Source organism: Dipodomys merriami, unplaced genomic scaffold, assembly GCF_024711535.1.
Source record: "Dipodomys merriami isolate MVZ:Mamm:240054 unplaced genomic scaffold, mDipMer1.0.p SCAF_27, whole genome shotgun sequence".
NCBI classification, from domain to species: Eukaryota; Metazoa; Chordata; class Mammalia; order Rodentia; family Heteromyidae; genus Dipodomys; species Dipodomys merriami.
In genome coordinates this window covers 16866319-16885670 of record NW_027204159.1, presented here as the reverse complement: position 1 = coordinate 16885670, position 19352 = coordinate 16866319, and the positions used below count along the sequence as shown (strand labels likewise).

At 40.7% G+C, this 19352-nt stretch overlaps 1 protein-coding gene across 1 annotated transcript in view; it reads left to right on the top strand.

The window, feature by feature from the left end:
- The window catches only part of Pde6a (phosphodiesterase 6A), an 80729-nt gene that overhangs the window by 37165 nt on the left and 24212 nt on the right, over positions 1-19352 (top strand). The window contains exons 7-13 of the mRNA XM_070036007.1: positions 7267-7333; positions 11591-11638; positions 12739-12888; positions 13503-13646; positions 16166-16231; positions 16427-16573; positions 17324-17431. Of these exons, the coding sequence (XP_069892108.1) occupies positions 7267-7333; positions 11591-11638; positions 12739-12888; positions 13503-13646; positions 16166-16231; positions 16427-16573; positions 17324-17431 (730 nt within the window). The remainder of the gene's footprint in view (positions 1-7266; positions 7334-11590; positions 11639-12738; positions 12889-13502; positions 13647-16165; positions 16232-16426; positions 16574-17323; positions 17432-19352) is intronic.

Sequence of the window (19352 nt, the reverse complement as noted above, 5' to 3'; positions counted from 1 at the left end):
ATTGTGGACATTAGGCGCTGCTGTCACACTCTGTGGGAGAGCCACACCTTTAGTCTCTTGCCCCTGAGATCTTTCTCCAACCGAAGGCACTTACTGGATCCTGCTCTAATCCACCAACAGTTTATGAGAGAGGAAAGGCTTATTCAACACAGACCATCAGACCAGATTCGAACACTCCTCTGTCCTTCACATAAACAAGTCTCAGGTGTATCTTTTGCTAGTTAAGGATAAGACGGTGCTTCAATGCCCTCCATTCTCTACTCATGTACAGATAGTTTATGTATGTATGTATGTATTTGTTCAGTATTAGGGTTGAAACCCAGGGTCTTGTGCTTGCTGGACAAGTGCCTCACCACTATAGCTATGTCTCCAACTCTTTTGATTCTTTTCTGAAGTTTATTATTTTATCTTCTTCTCCCTCCTCCTGTCTCCTTTTTGTTTCCTCTTTTTTTCTTCTTCTTCCCTTGTCAAATCCACATGCTCAGCTATTCTGCTTCCTAGCCCCTTCTACAGACCCTCAAATTTGTTAAACCCATGAATTGTCTTCTAAATGATCAGAATCAGTTTTCCCTGTGACTTTCTCACTGTCAAATATCACACCTTACTAACCTCGGATTACAGTCACCTTGCAACCTTCTACTGAGCCCTTGTCCTACATCATCTCTTTTGAAGTTTTTTTTTAAGGGCAGCATCCATTTCTATCACAGATTTTTGAATCATCTGGGAGAGCCTACATTGTTTTATTGTAACAACTCCTTGAAGCCAAAGTGGTATGAACAGCAAAGTTCTGTTGTACCATTCTAGTGTGCATCCTTTGCCAGTTACTAGGTGTGGTTGGGCTATAATTCATGGATTTCAGTCAGGCAGAGACCAAGGCAGATAAAACAGCAGTCATTTTGAGCCTTATAAGATCGACTAATGCTGCCCAAGGGAAGAGAGAGCGTATGAAAATCCACTCATTAGCTCTCAAAATGTCAGTCTAGGGACAGCACACCACTTCCACTTGCATTTCATTGGCCAACAACAGTCCTAGGGCCATTCTGTACTTTAAGTGGATAGGGAAAGTAACCCAACCATGTTCCAAGGAGGAGAGACAGATGGAATAACAGGAAACATCCCCAATGGTGGTCACAGTATATGCCATCTAAACCAAGAGAAGGGAAAATTGAATAGTAAATTAATGATTAATCAAACCAAAGGAAGACTAAATAAAAATTTAAAAGTGACTTAGAATGGATAAGGAAAACAGAAGAGAGCACACATTAAAATGGTATTTAAATCCAAATATACCAATAATTTCTTTAAATATTAATCAACTAGATATTCCAGGTAAATAACAAAGGTTGCTGAGCTAGATAAGAAATTTATTACATCTAATTGCTGTCAACGTGCAGAGTTTTCTACTTTTTGACATTTCTGGGATGCTACCATGTAATTGCCATCAGCCACACAGAAGTCATGGGCAATTATTGCCTCCCTGAGTGTGAACTAGATAATAACTATTTATATTGTAAATTTAGTTAAGCTAATGTTGAGTAACCACGCTGGCTACTATCCACATTCTTTAATTGAGATATTCTATGATGTGGCATTAGAAGAAAAAGTTGTCTTGAATGGTACAAAAAGAGGAAAAGAAATGTGATATGGGATTAAAAATCTATATCAGAAAGTTAAAAGAACATAGCTGATATGAACAAAGTAAAATTGTAAGTGATTTTTTTAAAAAGTTGCATTGCAGATAAATTGGTAGCATTTTATCTTTCTAGGTGACACACAAAATGGTTTACCAAAAATGATTATAGGCTGAGTGCTAGTGGCTCACACCCATAATCCTAGCTACTCAGGAGACTGAGATCTGAGGATCACAGTTCAAAAGCCAGCCCAGGCAGGAAAGTCCATGAGACTCTTATCTGCAATTAACCACCAGAAAACCAGAAGTGGTGCTGTGGCTCAAGTGGTAGAGCACTAGCCTTGAGCTGAAGAGCTGAGGGACAGCACCCAGGCCCACAGTTCAAGCCCCATGACAAAAAAAAAAAAAAGATTATAGGGCTGGGAACATGGCTTAGTGGTAGAGTGTTTGCCCTGGGTCCAAGTCCTTTGTACCAAATATACAGAAAAAGCCAGAAATGGAGCTGTGGCTCAAGTGGTAAGTGCTAGCCTTGAGCAAAATCCTCAGGTACAGTACTCAGGCCCCACATTCAAGCTCCATGACTGACTCATAGTACTACTACTACGACAATACTACTACTACTACTAATAATAATAATGTTAGCAAGTAAAACACACAATATAAAGGATTATAGAACTTTTATTTAGCTGGGTTTATTCCAGGAATGGAAGTTTGGTTTATGATTAGAAAAATTAAGCAAATATAACTTGTCATATTAAAAGGAACATGATCTGGGCATGGCAATACATACCTGTAATCCCAGCACTCTGGAAACAAAAAGTTCAAGGTGAGACTTAGCTACACAAAAAGATCCACTTTCAAAAACAATAAAATAAAATAAAGAGAAAAAGAAAAACAGCATAATTGTTCCCATAAAGGAGAACTTCCTTAATTTTCTAATGAGAACTTTAAAAATAAAAGTATACCAAATAACTTTTTTTTGAGAATATATTACCCAGTACTGACAAAATTGAAAATTTTGGCTCAAGCAATCCTATTACCTCAGGTTCTTCAGTATTTTTGCTACAAATGCAAACTGCACACCTGGTTTAACAAATAACATATATAATGGGGAAATAACATATTTAGTGATGAGAGATTTCTCATTAAGATCAGAGATAAGACACTAATAATAACTATTGCCCTTTCTGCCAGCTGTACTTGAAGTCCTAATGAGAACAATAAGGCAAATCAAATTAAAAAAAAAAGATTCTAAACTGGCCAGGTGCCAGTGGCTCACACCTGTAATCCTCAACTATTCAGGATGCTGAGATCTGATGATTGAGGTTTGAAGCCAGCCCAGGCAGGACAATCTGTAAGACTCTTACCTCCAATTACCCACCAAAAAGCCAGAAGTGGAGCTGTGCCTCAAGTGATTAGCCTTGAGCAAAAGAGCTCAGGGACAGTGGCCAGGCCCTGAGTTCAAGCCCCAGGACTGGTACCAAAAAAAAATGTTGCCAGGCATCGGTGACTCATCCCTGTCATCCTAGCTACTCAGAAGGCTGAGATCTGAGGATCTCAGTTCAAAGCAAGCTGGGGCAGGAAAGTCCGTGAGATTCTTTTCTCCAATTAACCACTAAAAAACTGGGAGTGGTGCTGTGGCTCAAGTGGTAGAACACTTGCCTTGAGCTGAAGAGCTCAGGGAATGGCCCAGCTCAGAGTTCAAGCCCCACAAGTCACACCCCTTCCCCCCCAAAAAAGTCTAAGCTGGTTGTTTGTGGCTCACACCAATAAATCTACCTACTCACAAGGCTGAGCTCTAAGAATCTATATTCAAAGCCAGCCCCGATAGACAAATCCTTGATTATCGTTCACTACCCAGAAAAAATCCAGAAGTGGAGGAGTGTCTCAAACGGTAGAGGAGAAAGTCAAGCAAGAATTTTCAGGATCCAGTACCAACGCCCTCCTCCCCGCAAAGTCTAAAGATCAGAAGAAATAAAACTCATCATGAATGGTGTTGTAAAAGGCAATACCTTGTGTGAGACAAGGTATTTACAACAAATCGAAAGTATATGAAGAATAGGTCAAACTCAAAAACCATGTAGTTTTAAAAGACATATATATTCATGGACATGGACATGGACATACATACATGTATACACATGTATATCAATATACCTAAATGTACATAAGCATATATATAAGCAAACATACTCGTATATATTTATATACACATAGAACATGACTGTTTAGAGAGATGAAGGGAAGGAGGGAGGGGGAAAAGAATGGAGGGCAAATATTATTAAAATAATAGCAATGATATATGATATATGAAGATGGCATAAGGAATATCAGTGAAAGCTATAGATCAATATAGGGTTGGGGTTTAGGGGAAAAAAAGCAATACAGAGGATTATTCTGATCAAAATGTAATATATTCGCATCTAAAATGTCATGGTGAACCTCCTGGGTACAATTAATGCACACTAACAAAATAATGACAAGAAACTAACATAAACTTAGGATAGTGGTGGGTAGTAGTGAGAAGGAGGGCTAATGAAGAAGGTGAATGAGGATGAATGTGAAGTGGTTTATTTGCATGTATGAAAACAGAATGTTGAAGCCTGTTGTTTTAAGAAGGGGAAGGAGGTCAGTGAGAATGAAAGAAGAGGTGAAGTTGATTGGGATGCATTGTAAACACGTGTGGAAGTGTTATCATGAAATCTTTGTATGCTAGTAGAAACAAACTGAAAAGGGAATACATAAAGAAGTCTGAAAATAAAAAAATATGAATACAGAAAAGCAGCTAAAAGACATGAGTATGAAGTTCACAAAAAAAGCAATCCAAATGACAAATACATTTATATAAAGCACTTCAATTCATTGACTTGGCAGAGAAATGCAAAAGCATATCACAATGAGGTATCATTAGATCCCATCAGAAGGGCTATAATTTAAGTTTATTGATAGAGATATGAGAAAAGGAAACTGTACCCTCCATTGATGAGAATACAAATTGGTATGATTGCTTTAGAAAGCAATTTAGACTTATCTTAAAGATCCAGCTGTCTTATGAGCCATCTACTCCTAGGAATATCTCATATGGAATTGAAAGTACCTACGTACCAGAGTGTTCACAGCAGCACAGTTGACATTAGCCCCAAACTAGAGGTGAGGATGGCGACTTGCCCCAAGCGTAAGTGGTACTACCATAAAACATGAGAAAACCTAGCCAATAAAATGAATGCATTGTGAAACATGAAAAAGCCAGACAAAATAAGATACATTGGATAATTTTATCTATTCTTTTTTCGTGTATGTGTGTCAATAATAAGGTTTGAGTTTGGTTGTTTCATTTTGTTTTTGTGTGTCAGTCCTGGAGCTTTAACTCAGGGCTTGGGCAATGTCCCTGAGCTTTTTCACTCAAAACTAGCTCTCTACCACTTGAGCCTTAGCACACTTCTGGCTTTTTTGATAGCTAATTGGAGTCTGATAGGCTTTCCTATCTAGATTGGCTTCAAACCTCACCTTCCTGAGTAGCTGGAATAATAGGTATGAGCCACCAGGACCCAGCTAGTACTGGGTCCAAGTTCTATCCTTTAGTGTTCACTCATGGTTGATGCTCTACCACTTGAATCACAGCTCCACTTCTGGCTTTTTGCTGGTTAACTGGAGATAAGGATCCTACTGACTTTTCTGTCCAGACTTGCTTTAAACCACGATCCTCTGATTTCAGCTTCCTGAGTAGCTAGGATTATAGGCATGAGCCACTGGCCCCTAACAATTCTATCTAAATGACATTACAAACCAGCCAAAATCAAATTAGGGAGTAAAGAAAAACAAGAATGTAATTGCCATGTTATAATAATACTTACCTTTGGGGTTAGGGAGAAGGCTTGTTGGGAGGGGCAGGTCAGGGGCTCCCAAGGTACTGATAATGCTGATCTTGACGTGTGTGTGGTTTCATAAATGCTCATTTTCTTATGACTGATGGGGATTTTCATACATTTTGCATATATGTTTTTTACAATAAACAAGCAAAAGAAAATGATGTGTCATTCAGGGAACAGGACATGTTCTGAGACACATATTGTTAGGTAGTTTTGTCATTAGGAGCATCATCAAATGTACTTATCCAAGCTAAGAACGTGATGCCATCACTCAGAGATATAATCTTTCGGGACTACCTCAACCATAGACCTCCCCTGACCAAAACATGTAGCACATGACTATAATACCAAAAATATAATGCCATTGTTATATCATGTAATGAGTATGTAACGTCCTTAGTGCTTATTACATGGTGGGAGCTTATGATAGGGGGTTTTCCCATACAGTAAGAGTTCATATTATATTATACTAGAGTTCATATTATATGGGGAAGCAATGCTGTCAGCTTTTTCTCAGTAGCCAGGAGTAATCAGTGGAATGGATGCTGACTTTTCTTGACTAGCCAGACTTTGTGGACAATCAGTGAAATATGATATCCATTCTTCTAAATTAACATTAAGATGTGTGGCTGTCATACTACTCTTGGGCATTTACTCAGATCATTACAAGTCAGGATAAGGTAAAGGCACTTGTGTAACCACTGCTGCACTATTCACACTAGCCAAGTTTTGAAAACAGTCCTGATACCCTACAACAGATGAATAAGTCAATAAAATATGGTATATATACATGCATACAACAATCATACATACATACACATGTACATACATACATACATACATGCATGCATACAATACATACATATATACATGCATGCATGCATACAACAATACATACATACATACATATATACATACATGTATGCATACAATGAAATTTTACTCATTCATTAGAAAGAATAACATTATGTCATTTGCAGGGAAAGGGATGGACCTGCAACAAATCATGCTAAGTGAGGTAAGGCAAGCTCAGATAGACAAACAAGGCATGTTTTCTCTCATATATGGAAGCTAGATCAAAAATATAACTAGACACGAAGACCTATACAGGACGGTAGGCATTCACACACAATCAGACTATAAAGGAGGACATCCTTAGAGGAGGAACCCAAAAATGTAAGTTCTCTGAACATTTAAAATGCTATTTATTGACACAACCTCCAGGAAATGGAAATATAGGATTTTTGTTGTTATTATTGGTGGTGGTGGTGATGGTGGTGTTTGTTTTTGTTTGTGGTTTTTTTCCCCTCAGGGGAGGGAATGACCCATGTAATTTGTGGGCAGGGATAGGAAGGGGAAAGTAAAAGAAGGAGCGACATTGTCCCCAAAAAAAGAAATGCACTCATTACCTGACTTATGAAATAGTAACCCCTCTGTACAACACCTTAACAATAACAATAAAATTATATTTTAGGTGGAGGGACTGAGGAGGATGGAAAGAGGGAGAAAAATGAGGGAGGGGGTAACAAGTTAGACAAGAGATGTCTCACTACCTTACTTATGTACATCACCTTGACAATACAATTTAAATTTAAAAAGATATTTAAAAACAGATGGCTGGCTGGCATTTAGGGTTCACTCAGGTATAGGGAATGTAACTGGGTTCTGGGGACAGCCTAAGGTTGGAGTGGAACAAAGGCTTAGATTCAGCTTTTTAGTCCAACAGTACCTATATTGAAAGCCACACTTTGTCTTTGACTTTTACAGGAATCCACCTCCTGACCACTGGGCTTTAGTAAGCGGCCTCCCCTCTTATGTGGCCCAAAATGGCCTGGTAAGTGATGCAACTTGGAAGTAGGGGAGTGTGAATGGGGAGAATGAGAGCAAGTGTGAATTTCTAAAGACCATTCTCTTGATTTTTCAATTAACTTGACATTTGGCCTAAAGAGATTAATGACTGACATTTGGGCAAATATGAAATGCAGAGAAATGATCCTCAAATGGAAAGGTACATCATCTCATTGGTGGCTAAAACTACTTACACAGGACTGTCATAACTGGCTGATCCACCAGGCTTGTCAAAGACTCCATGCCAACCTCTCATTCCAGCTTAATTGCCATTTCCCAGCCACCCCTCTCCCCTACATTTCCAACCATAGTTATGTAGCAGAGCTCTGATGCTTTACTTCTCATCATGCCACACCCACTTAGAGTCAAAAAATGGAGGGACATTGTTCTTTGTGCCTCAGGGTAGAATCGTGTCTGTTAATGGCATGTTGTTTCCATATGTGAGCTTACTCACAGTACATCTTTCCCCAAGCGCACACTACACAGTGCTGGCCCTATAGTAACGTGTCTACTTATTAGGCGCTGTGATAAGCTCTGGAAATGGAATACATAGATCAAATATAATTTCTCTTCTGAAGCTTATAATCAAATGAGGAGGCATCTATATTGACAGATACTTACAAAGTGATAAGCCATCTCACACACACACATACACAGTATTCTGACAATAAAGATAGAGAGTATCTAAACTAGCCTTCATTTCCCACAGTGTGATGGTCAGAGTTGAATTTTAAGATCAATAGGTCTTAGGAAGGTGGAGGCAGGTCAGGAGATTCAGGTGGAGGGAACAACATGGGTATTAGTAACTTTCCCTTCTAGAACAAATACCATAGAAAATCAGCTTACAGGTGAAGGTTTCTTCTTTATTTTAAATCATTTTTTAAATAAGTTTTTTTATTGTGAAAATACTGTACAGAGGGGTTACAAGCACATGAGCAAGGTAATGAGTACATTTCTTATCAAGCATTGTTGCCTCCTCCTCTGTTTTTCCCTTACCATCCCTGCCCTCCCATCTCTACAACTACATCCCCCCTCCACCTAAATTGTAAAGTTCATTTTTTGACATAGTGTCTTGTACATCTCATTGTTGCAATGGGTCAACCTGTATCCCTATTTAAACAATTTGTTTTTTCCCTTCTTCTCCCCGTATATACACAATGGAATTCTATGCCTCCATCAGAAAGAATGACATTGCCCCAGGAAAGACCTGGAAAAAATTATATTAAGTGAAGTAAGCCAGGTGCAAAGAAACATAAGTCCCATGGTTTCCCTTATTTACAATAACTAGTATATGTCTGAGTCAAGCAGAAAAGGTCAGATAAGTTGATGTTAAGTGAAATGAACCCCAAGATAAGGACACAAGTAGTTTTTTTCTTTCTTGCTATTGTTTTTAACGTATTTATAAGGTACCATGTGATTTTTTGTTGTTGTTGCTTTGTTTGTCCCTCCCCCAAGGTGAAGGTTTCTTTTGGCTCAGTTTTGGAGGGTTTTTTGGTCACATCATTTGGCCTCATTGCTTTGGGCCTGAAGTGAACATAGTACAATACACATGATAGAGCTAAGCTGCTCACCTCATGGTGGCCAGGAAATGGAAAAAGAGGAAGTTCCTTCAAGGAACTGTCTCAATAACTGGAAGTCTTACCAGTAGTCCCATCTTTTGAAGATTCTACAACCTCCCAGTTGAGGACCAAGACTGTAACACATGAGCCTTTGGGGAGTACTCCACATGCAGCTACACAGCAATAGGCAGACAACACAGGAAGAGTTTTGGAGCAGTGCTATGTATGCATGTACTGTTGCTGGACTATTATGTTTGAGACAGAAGGAGAAGGAGATTGAGAGGGAGGAAGCCAGATCATAGTAGGCCTTGATATCACATCAAGGGGCAAGGCTTTCATCAACTGATGACTATTTTTTGCTTTCTTTTCTTTCTTATGGTCCTGGCGCTTAAACTCAGGGTCTGGGCACTGTCCCTGAGCTTTAATGCTCAAGACTAGCATTCTACCACTTGATCTACAGTTCCACTTCCACTTTGCTTTTTGGTGGCTAATTGGAGATAAGAGTCTCACAGACTTTCCTGCCCTGACTGGCTTCAAACTGTGATCTCAGATCCTGAGTAGCTAGGATTACAGGCATGAGCCATGGGCACCCAGCTTAGGTGACTTTTTAAAGCAAGAGAATGGAATAGACAATTTTCATTTTATCAAGAGAATGTTGGCACCTCCATGGAACATATATCCAAAGGACTGGCACTGGAGAGTGGGCGGTAGAAGTTAGAGGTTAAAAATATCAACATAGGGATGTCCTGTAAAGAATATTGTTGTCATTGCCAAGACTCAGTGAGTGCTTGGAGTGAGTCAGGTCTGAAATAAATGTACCCATTTTATACAACAACTCCGGCAGAGATGGGATTAAAAAGAAGAAGAAGAAAGCCATATCTGGTAAGATCTAATATTGAGAAGGGAAAGCTTGTAGGCCTTTGTGGTTGATTGTAAGCAGAATGGAAAGAGAAGTCAAAGCTAATTTCCAGACCGGTGGATAATGCTGCCATAAGGTCTGAATATAAGATGATGAGGACAGTTACAGACAAAATGCTATGGAGACACTCTTAGCAAGGAGATGGATAATTTGGATATTATAGAGAGAGTGGAGGGGTGGAGATGAAATGAGGAGGTCCTCAAGACCAGGTGGTACTTAAACCACGTGTGTTGATATAATTACCCAGGAACAGTACTCTGTGGTGCAAAATTGGAGGCTGCCAGGATTTCCAAAGCAGGTGGGTAAAGAGGAGTGTGAAGAGAAATGGGAGAGTCCAGAATTGTTTGGAAATTTAGGAGAGAGTGGTGTCTTGGCAACCAAAGAAGCAGAGCATATCAATAGTGAGAGATAAAATGTAGCACGATGATCTGGTTAGGCAGAATCTAAAAACTCCAGGGAATTGCCACTAAGAGGGCTATGGTAGCCCTAATGAAAGCTGATTTGGTAGCAAAGTGGAAACAGGAGCTAGCATGTAGTCTACGGAGAAGTGGCTGTGTAATGAGGAGGTAGAGAATGCAAGAGAGAAAGGAGAATGCCTACCTGGATTGTTGCTATGGAGACCATATCAGGGAGAGGAAGAATTTCATTTGTAACGATGGGAGAGATTTGAGCATGTCCACAGGAAACAGCCAAAGGAGAGGGTGATGATCAAGAGGGAGCAATGGAAACTGGTGGACTTTGTTCATGCAGAGACCAGAAGGGCAATAGTGGTTAGTCACCCAATAGGAAGAGGGACAGACCACTCTCTGAGACAAATGTTGTCTGTGTTGACAGACAGAGCTGCTGCAAATGCATGTCCTGGCTTCTGGTGAACTGGAAGGAGTCCTTTTCCAACAGAAGGAGCAAGGTTGTGGCCATGGCTCCGCAGGCAGAGGACAGGTGGATTTCAGTTCCCAGTTGTCCCTCGGCCAGATGCTTTTCTGCAGTACCTACACAAAGCCCAGCATGACCCTGTTGACAGGGCAATGAAATATCTCCCATGTGATCCTTTGATGATACAAATTTCAGGACAAGACTTCTAAATCTAGCAATAGAGAAACTGAGCTACAATACTTTTTGTTTATTGTTCTGCTTTGGGTTACATTTCAAGGGAAAACAATAAATACAATACCCCTTCTCCCCACTGAACCAAAATGTAATTGAGTCAAAGATGTTTACAGTACCATTATTTATCTCAGCTTTTTAAAACCAGGCGATAGCAGATCATGGTGATCCACACCTGTAATCCCAGGAGGCCAAGGCAGGAGAATCAGGAGTTCAATGCCAGCCTAGACAAAGTTAGCAAGACCCTATCTCAAAAACAAAAAGACTATGGATATGGCTCAAGTGGAAAAGCACTTGCCTAACAAGAGAAAGGCTCTAGGTTCAATCCCCAGTTTAGTAAAGCTAACAGTGACCTGAACACCACCCAAATACTCCACAAATGAACATAATATTCATCTGTTAATAATGACAACTTGTGCGTTTAGCTTTTTCAAACCTTGGAGATGATTCAAGAGTATAACAAATGGAACCTTATAAGGTGCTTTTCCTATTCAGTAACCTCAGCTAATAGCCCCAAACCATTTCAAGAACATCTATCTGATGACAGGAATGTAAATGTCCTAGGCAAAAAACATGATGTTTCTCCAAATAGTCTGTGTGCTTCACTGGATGTACTATTAGGTCTAATCACAGCTCCATTATTTCTTTTTGTGGCATTCAGATTTGCAATATCATGAATGCGCCTGCGGAGGACTTTTTTGAATTTCAGGTGAGTCATTTTTTAATTTGTTCTCTTAGTCTTCTGACTTGATTCTTTCCCCCCAGAAAGAGCCTTAGAATACATGAGAATCCGCCTACTTTTCTGGGAAGCAGCCTAAAATAAAGTGAAAAGATGACTGGAGAGAAGCCATATAGCAGTGGGAATCGGGTGGGAGTGAATTGGGTGATTTCCAAGGCCCCTCTCCCTTGCCTCCCGCCTTTGGGAATATTGTTCATGCTGGTTCCTCTGCAACTACCATTTGCTGTCCAAATCCTCTGTCCTTCCATATTGACCGTAAATGCTACCCTTCCTATGAATTTTGTGATGATTCTCATGGCTGCCATCATTTTTGCTTGACAGCATTCCTCTGTGTTTATGGAGACCATCTTGTGGGCCAGGCTTGGGCACAATCTACAATGACTTCAGTGACAGACAAGATAGACATGGTCTTGTTTCTACAGAGCTCATGAGACAGGCATAAAGTGACGGTCAAGGGAAGAGCTGGGAATAGAGGAGGGGCTTGACTTGATGAAAGGAATCAAGAAATGTGTCTCAGAAAATTATATCTGGGGACCACTACCTCTCTAGGATGTGTCTGTGCATTACTGGACCCCAACATGTAAGCACACTGCCTAACATATGCCAGCCATGACATCTTAGGACTGAAAACCACAAGACTACTTGTCTTAAAGAATGCCAGTCAGATGCACTGTTTGCTCCAGGGTTTTTTTTTCTTTTTCTTTCTTTCTTTCTTTTAAAAATTGGTCATGGGGCCTGAACTCTGGGCCTGGGCGCTGTCCCTCAGCTCTTCAGCTCAAGGCTACCACTTGAGCCACAGTGCCACTTCCGGCTTTTCCTGCTTATGTGGTGCTGAGGAATCAAACCCAGGGCTTTATGCATGCAAGGCAAGCACTCTACCACTGAGCCACCTTCCCAGCCTCTGCTCATGGTGTTTTTGAGTGGCCACGTCTATGAGCAAAGTCCACCAAATGCTATCCAGTTATTCCCTTCTTAGAGAATCAGAGTCCCAATCATAGTACAAAGTCTGTCACAGCTGCCTGTGCAGCCTGGAAGCAGAAGAACCCTGAGGTCTGATGCTTCTCTTGTAGAAAGAGCCTCTGGATGAGTCTGGATGGATGATTAAAAATGTCCTTTCCATGCCAATTGTGAACAAGAAGGAAGAAATTGTTGGGGTGGCCACGTTTTACAACCGTAAAGATGGGAAGCCCTTTGATGAAATGGATGAGACCCTCATGGAGGTATGGTGTGCTGAGGCTTTGCTGTGGGGTTCAGAGGTCGCTAGCTTCCAGGCTTGGCTTTCAGAGCTGTGCAGTAAGACCCTGGGGTGCAAGTACCTAACCACCTGGAGGAATTGGAAGTCACTGTGTTGGCACAATCCTACACCAACCTCAACTCTTCTGTACTGTCAACTGTTATCAGAAAAACCCACATTCCATATTAGAATAGTAGAGCAAAGATTAATGTAGCTCCTGCACAAAGATAACATGCAAGTTTGAGAACTGGTCCATTTTTTAAATAGATAAAGTTGTTTCATGTAAAAAAAAAGTTTTTCTTTTCAGAGAAGTTTTAAGTTCCCAACAGAACTGAGCAGAAAATACAGAGTTCCTATATGCCTTCTTCCCTCACCTGGGCAGAGGCTAGTTCCCCATGTAGGCTTTATTCAAAGTGCATTTATACCCACTACTCTATGTTCTCATTACAACCCTGCATGTTGGCACATAGCTTCTCAGACCATTTTATAGCTGGGAAAACAGAAGCCTTGAGAATCTTGCTCTAAGTTGGAGTCAGAACCAGATTGTTTTTATCTCTGAATCTTCATTTCTTTCTTTTTTCCCTTTTCCTTTCTTTTCAGTCTTTGACTCAGTTCCTGGGCTGGTCTGTTTTAAATCCTGACACCTATGAGTCCATGAACAAACTTGAAAATAGGAAGGATATTTTCCAGGACATTGTAAAATATCATGTGAAGTGTGACAACGAAGAAATTCAGAAAATCCTGGTGCGTGACATTCTTTCCTGGCTCCTACTCTAGTACAAACTGTGCCTCCAAGATGCATCCAAAGTAAGGCAAGACATGAAGTAGATGAGGGCACAGGCTGGGGTGGGTCTTCTCAGTCACATCCTCCCGCCTAACACAGAGGTGGAGATCTTCACAGTTGAATGGATGGATGCATATGTGCCAGCGAGCAGTTAATAAAGACTGCCCTTTGTGGTCTGAGCACAGGTATCTTTTGCAAAATGACTTTGCTTTAGGGGTCTGGATCTGGCTTGAAAGGTCTTCACTTTTCACTATGTTTAGGGTTGACTTGATCCTGGAGGTAGTACCAGATAGTTGTACCCCTATTCAGGAAGCTCTATCCGGAAGACCACTGATCCATGATCCATGTCTCGGAGCCATGCTCCTGTGAGTCAAGAAGACCTAAGCAAGACACAGAAGAGTTAGATGAGCAAAGGAGATTTCCAGGAAGAGTAGATACTCTTTACATAGTTTTATCACTTTGCAATTTATATGTCAGGTTCACAGGACCTTATGTTATGCTGATAAGCATTAGCCCAGGAAAGTAGGAAAGGCAATGAATTCTACCCTCATTATAGAGATGAAGAAACAGAGGCTACCACAGGGGAAGGAACTTGCCCCCAAACCACCAAACTGGTGAATAGGTCTCAATCTTTGTCAGGACAGTGAACCTCCTGCTTCACTAGGTGGCAAGCGTGCCATCTCGAGAATCATCCAACAGAAGCTGATGATCCTATTATTAGGGATGCCATTGTAAGAAATCCTAGGTGAGGTGGGAAATTGGATTAAATACTTTAAAAAATACGGTAGAATCAGTGATCGATTGTTCCTGGGATCTTGGTTTTATTTACTTATTTCTGGTTTCAATTCCTTTCATTTCTTTTTCTTGCTTAATTGTTATGGCTAGAATTTCTAGCTCAATGGGATCTTGGTTTTAAAGAGACCAAGATCTTAGAAGCAAATTGAATTGTCCCATGGTTTTGGAAATGATATCCAGTTAAATTCCCAAATTCCTCACAGGTTGAAACTACACAGGCCCGTGTGCATCCAGAAGCCATTTCTTATGCATGGAAGATGCCACAAAAAGTTTCATCATTTCCTCCCAATATCTACCCAGGTCAAAGAAGAAACTAACCTGTGTTGATGAATTGCCTCATGCTTTACTTGACTCAGTGTAAAATTTCAGCCAAATGATGGATATGTGGTTCTTATGGAGGCCTAGCCTTAGTGAACCAGATTTTTCTCTGAGTCATGAAATCAGGAACAAGTAACTGGGCCCATATTCTATACTTCTCCGGCACATGAGAAAAAAGGAACTTGCCTCAGGTCACACAGTAAATGAGAGAAAAATCAGGACCATAGCCAAAGCCTCATTTTTCCTAGTCAGTTATAATAAAAATATCAACAACAATGTCATGTGATTTTAGTGCACCCTGTGTGCCAAGTATTGTGGCAATGCTTTACATGCATTATTTTAGTTGTATATATTTTGTTTAAAAGAACTATGCAAGCTGTGTGTGATAGCACAGGCCTGTGACCCAGCACAGGAGGCTGAGGTTGGAAGATTAATAGTCCAATACAGTCTGGGCTACATAGAAACGCTGAGTCTACCCTAGAAGTATATAACAATACCCTGTCTCCAGAATAAAAACAAAAACATGCAGTTCAGTGGTGGAGTGCTTGCCTAGCATGTGCAAGGCCCTGTCCACTGTCACACTGTGAAGAAAAAAAAATGTTGCATGATTAAGGTTAAGGACTTTTCTCATCCCTATTTTACAGATGAGAAAATGGAGGTTATAAAGTATTCTGTAAGCCGGGAGCCAGGGGCTCATGCCTGTAATCCTAGCTACTCAGGAGGTTGAGATCTGAGGATCACGGTTCAAAGCCAGCTCAGGCAGGAAAGTCCGTGAAACTCTTTGTTTTGTTTTATTTTGGGTCCAGTTGTGGGCCTGAACTCTGAGCCTGGGCGCTGCCCCTCAGCTCTTCAGCTCAAGGTTAGCGCTCTACCACTTGAGCCACAGCACCACTTCCGGCTTTTTTTTTTGCTTATGGATGCTGAGGAATCGAACCCAGGGCCTCAAGCATGCAAGGCAAGCGCTTTACCACTGAGCCACCTTCCCAGCCCCAGTCCGTGAAACTCTTATCTCCAATAAACCACCAAAAAACTGGAAGCAGAGCTGTAGCTCAAGTGGTAGAGTGCTAGTATTGAGCTGAAGAGCTGAGGGACAGCGCTCAGGCCCAGAGTTCAAGCCCCAAGACCAACAATAACAACAAAAAAGTATTCTGTAACCCTACTAGTACATAGGGAGCAAGGCCCTGGACCTGAAGCCCATTATTGAATTTGCTCACTAATGAATGCTGAATGGCAGTATCGTTGATGGGTGGTTCCAATGCATAAATTTTGGAGGAAGCAAAAAAATAGAAATGGAGATGTGGAACTGTATTTAGTCTTCTGATTTAATTACCTGTGTCTTTGTCTCTGCTGTTTTGGCCACTGACAGAAAACCAGAGAGGTGTATGGCAAGGAGCCTTGGGATTGTGAAGAAGAGGAGCTGGCTGAGATTCTGGTGAGCTGAGATGAAGCACATTGGGTGTGACGCAACACTTGTCCATGCACTCCTGAGTGGGCGTGTGATCTCTCTACAAAGTATAATCCACCCTCTGCTCTGCTTCTCCTCTCCGACTTGGGACAGGGCAGGGCTGGTGGGGGACCCAGAAACACTTCATTGTCCTCTGATTACTTGTCTCCATCCTCTGTCCAGCAAGAAGAGCTGCCTGATGCAGAGAAATATGAAATTAATAAATTCCACTTCAGCGATTTGCCTCTCACAGAGCTGGAGCTGGTGAAATGTGGTATACAGATGTATTACGAGCTCCGAGTAGTAGAAAAATTCCATATTCCACAGGAGGTGAGATCAAACATCTTTCATGTCTCCTTTTCTTTTTCCTTTGTTTCCTTGCTTTAAAAAATTCAAACAAAAACAGCTCAGTCTAGAAAGGACCTTAAGAAGGGAGCACCCTTAGCATTTGGGGTTCAGATCTTGATGGACAGTTATCTGTCAGAAGAGACACTTGTGTTTCTGAGCTGAGAGATACAGTGAGTTCTGAGGCTCTGAGTTCTGAGGGCTGTGAATAAATAGATGTATATATGGTGGAACATGTAGGCTAAGTCCATTTAAACAGAACTCTTCCTCTTCAGAACTGCAAAAGAAGGTGCTGGTAGTGGGGGTGAAAAGAAATATGTGAGATGCTGTCCAAACCACCGGTTCTCTCTTACATATCTATACACTCACCCTTAAAGCTCTAATGAATCACAAACAACTCAGCCCTTTACGTGATGCTGATGAGCACTTAAGTTGGAGGCTCACAAAATTAAAACACCCTTTTGTTTTCCTTGCCTATGAAGTTAGGTTAGCTTCTCTCTCAGGACAATCGATCTCAGGACAATAAGCTTGGACTCATTAATGAGGCCCAGCTGGTGGGATAAGTGAAATGATTTGCACTCACATCTTGTTTCCCAACCACTGTAATTTCATAGTACTGAGCAGTTGGCAAAGCGTCTATTGCTAGGTCTTCCCCTCTGGTTGAGTGCTGGGGTTGGAGGGCCTGGGCACCTGGCCAGGCTCCTGCTGTCTCATTGATTGTACATGTGTTTGCAGGCCCTGGTGCGGTTCATGTACTCCCTGAGCAAGGGCTACCGCAGGATCACCTACCACAACTGGCGCCATGGCTTCAACGTGGGGCAGACCATGTTCTCCTTGCTGGTGGTATGGAGGGCTGGTGATGGGGTCTGCCCTGGCTGTGGGCTGGAGCTATGTGGGACAATCACATGCAGACTCTTCATGGCAGTTCTGCATTGCCATTTTTATTTATTGCCTTTTAAAAGTTGCAAAAGTGCTATTTGAAATCCTCTGGCATTACCAATGTATGCTAATCACTAGAAAGAATCATAGCCAGGTGCCGGTGGCTCATGCCTGTAATCCTAGCTACTCAGGAGGCTAAGATCTGAGGATCATAGTTCCAAGCCATCTGGAGTAGGAAAAATCATTGAGAATCTTAAAATCATTGAGACTCATCTCCAATTAGCTTTCAAAAAAAAATGTGGAAGTGGTGCTGTGGCTCAAATGGACAGTACTAGCCTTGAGCAAAAGAAGCTCAGGGACAGTGCCCAGGCTCTGAGTTCAAGCCCCATGACAAGAACAAGAAAGGAAAAAAGGAAAGAAAGCCAGAAAGTAAGCAAGCAAGAAAAAGAAAGAAAGAAAGAAAGAAAGAAAGAAAGAAAGAAAGAAAGAAAGAAAGAAAGAAAGAAAGAAAGAAAGAAAGAAAGAAAGGAGGGAAGGAGGGAAGGAGGGACAGAGGGAGGGAGGGAGGGAGGAAGGAAGGAAGGAAGGAAGGAAGGAAGGAAGGAGAGAAGGAAAAAAGAAAGAAATAGAAGAATAGAGAACATATAAAATAAAAAATGAAAGGAATTTGGACATGGTGGTACATGTTTGTTATCTAGAGGCTGAGGCAGGAGATTGTGAGTTGCAGACCAGCCTGGAATGCACAGTGATACCCTGTCTCAAAAGCCCAAAACAAACCACCACCAACATATAAACAAACAAACAAAAAACTACCACTAAAAAAAGTTGGTCTAGGGGCTGGGAAGGTGGCTCAGTTGTAGAGTGCTTGCCTTGCATGCATGAGGCCCTGGGTTCGATTCCTCAGCACCACATAAACAGAAAAGAAAAAGCCGGAAGTGGCGCTGTGGCTCAAGTGTTAGAGCGCTAGCCTTGAGCTGAAGAGCTGAGGGACAGCACCCAGGCCCAGAGTTCAGGCCCCACAACCGGACACCCCCCAAAAAAAAGAAGTTGGTCTAGTTACTTGGAGATAACTCTGGCACAAATCCTCTAAATTCTCTTTTCATACACATACAGCACACAGAGAAACAAACACATAATATATTTTATTATAACCAATAGAATAATATTCTGTACTTCTAATCACAGTCTTTCATTTTATATTTTTGTATCAAGCACATTCTTTTATTATATAAGCACACAACAACTTTTTTTTTTTACTATACATGAACATATGAAAACCACTGGTATTCTATTCCTATAGTCTATATTTCTGTTTTTGTGCTGGTACTATGTTATTATTCCTATAGCTCTTTAGTATAATTTGAAGTCATGAATTGAAACTCTAGAATTGCTCTGGTTATACAGGGTTTTTTGTGCTTCTATACGAATGTTAGGATTTATGTTTCCTATTTCTGTGAAGAATGCCATTGTAATTTTGATGGAGGTTACACTGAATCTAGAGATCACTTCAATAATATAACCATTTTTATAATATCAATTCTATTTATCCATGAACATGGAACATTTTTACATCTTCTAATCTCTTCTTCAACTTCCTGTTTCAATATTTTTGGGTTTTATTGTACAGATCTTTCATTTTCTTGGTTAAATTTATTCCTAGTAATTTTTTTCTTGAAGTTATTATGAACAGAATTGATTTCTTGATTTCTTTAGCATGCTCGTTATTGTTATATAAAAAAAGCTGTTGATTTTTCTACTTTGGTTTTATGTCCTGCTACTTTTCTGTAAGTATTTAAATATTTTTTTTTTGTGGAGCCTATGGGCCTTTTTAACAATAGAATCATATCATCTACCAGAAGGAATAGTTTGACTTCTTTCCTTCTGA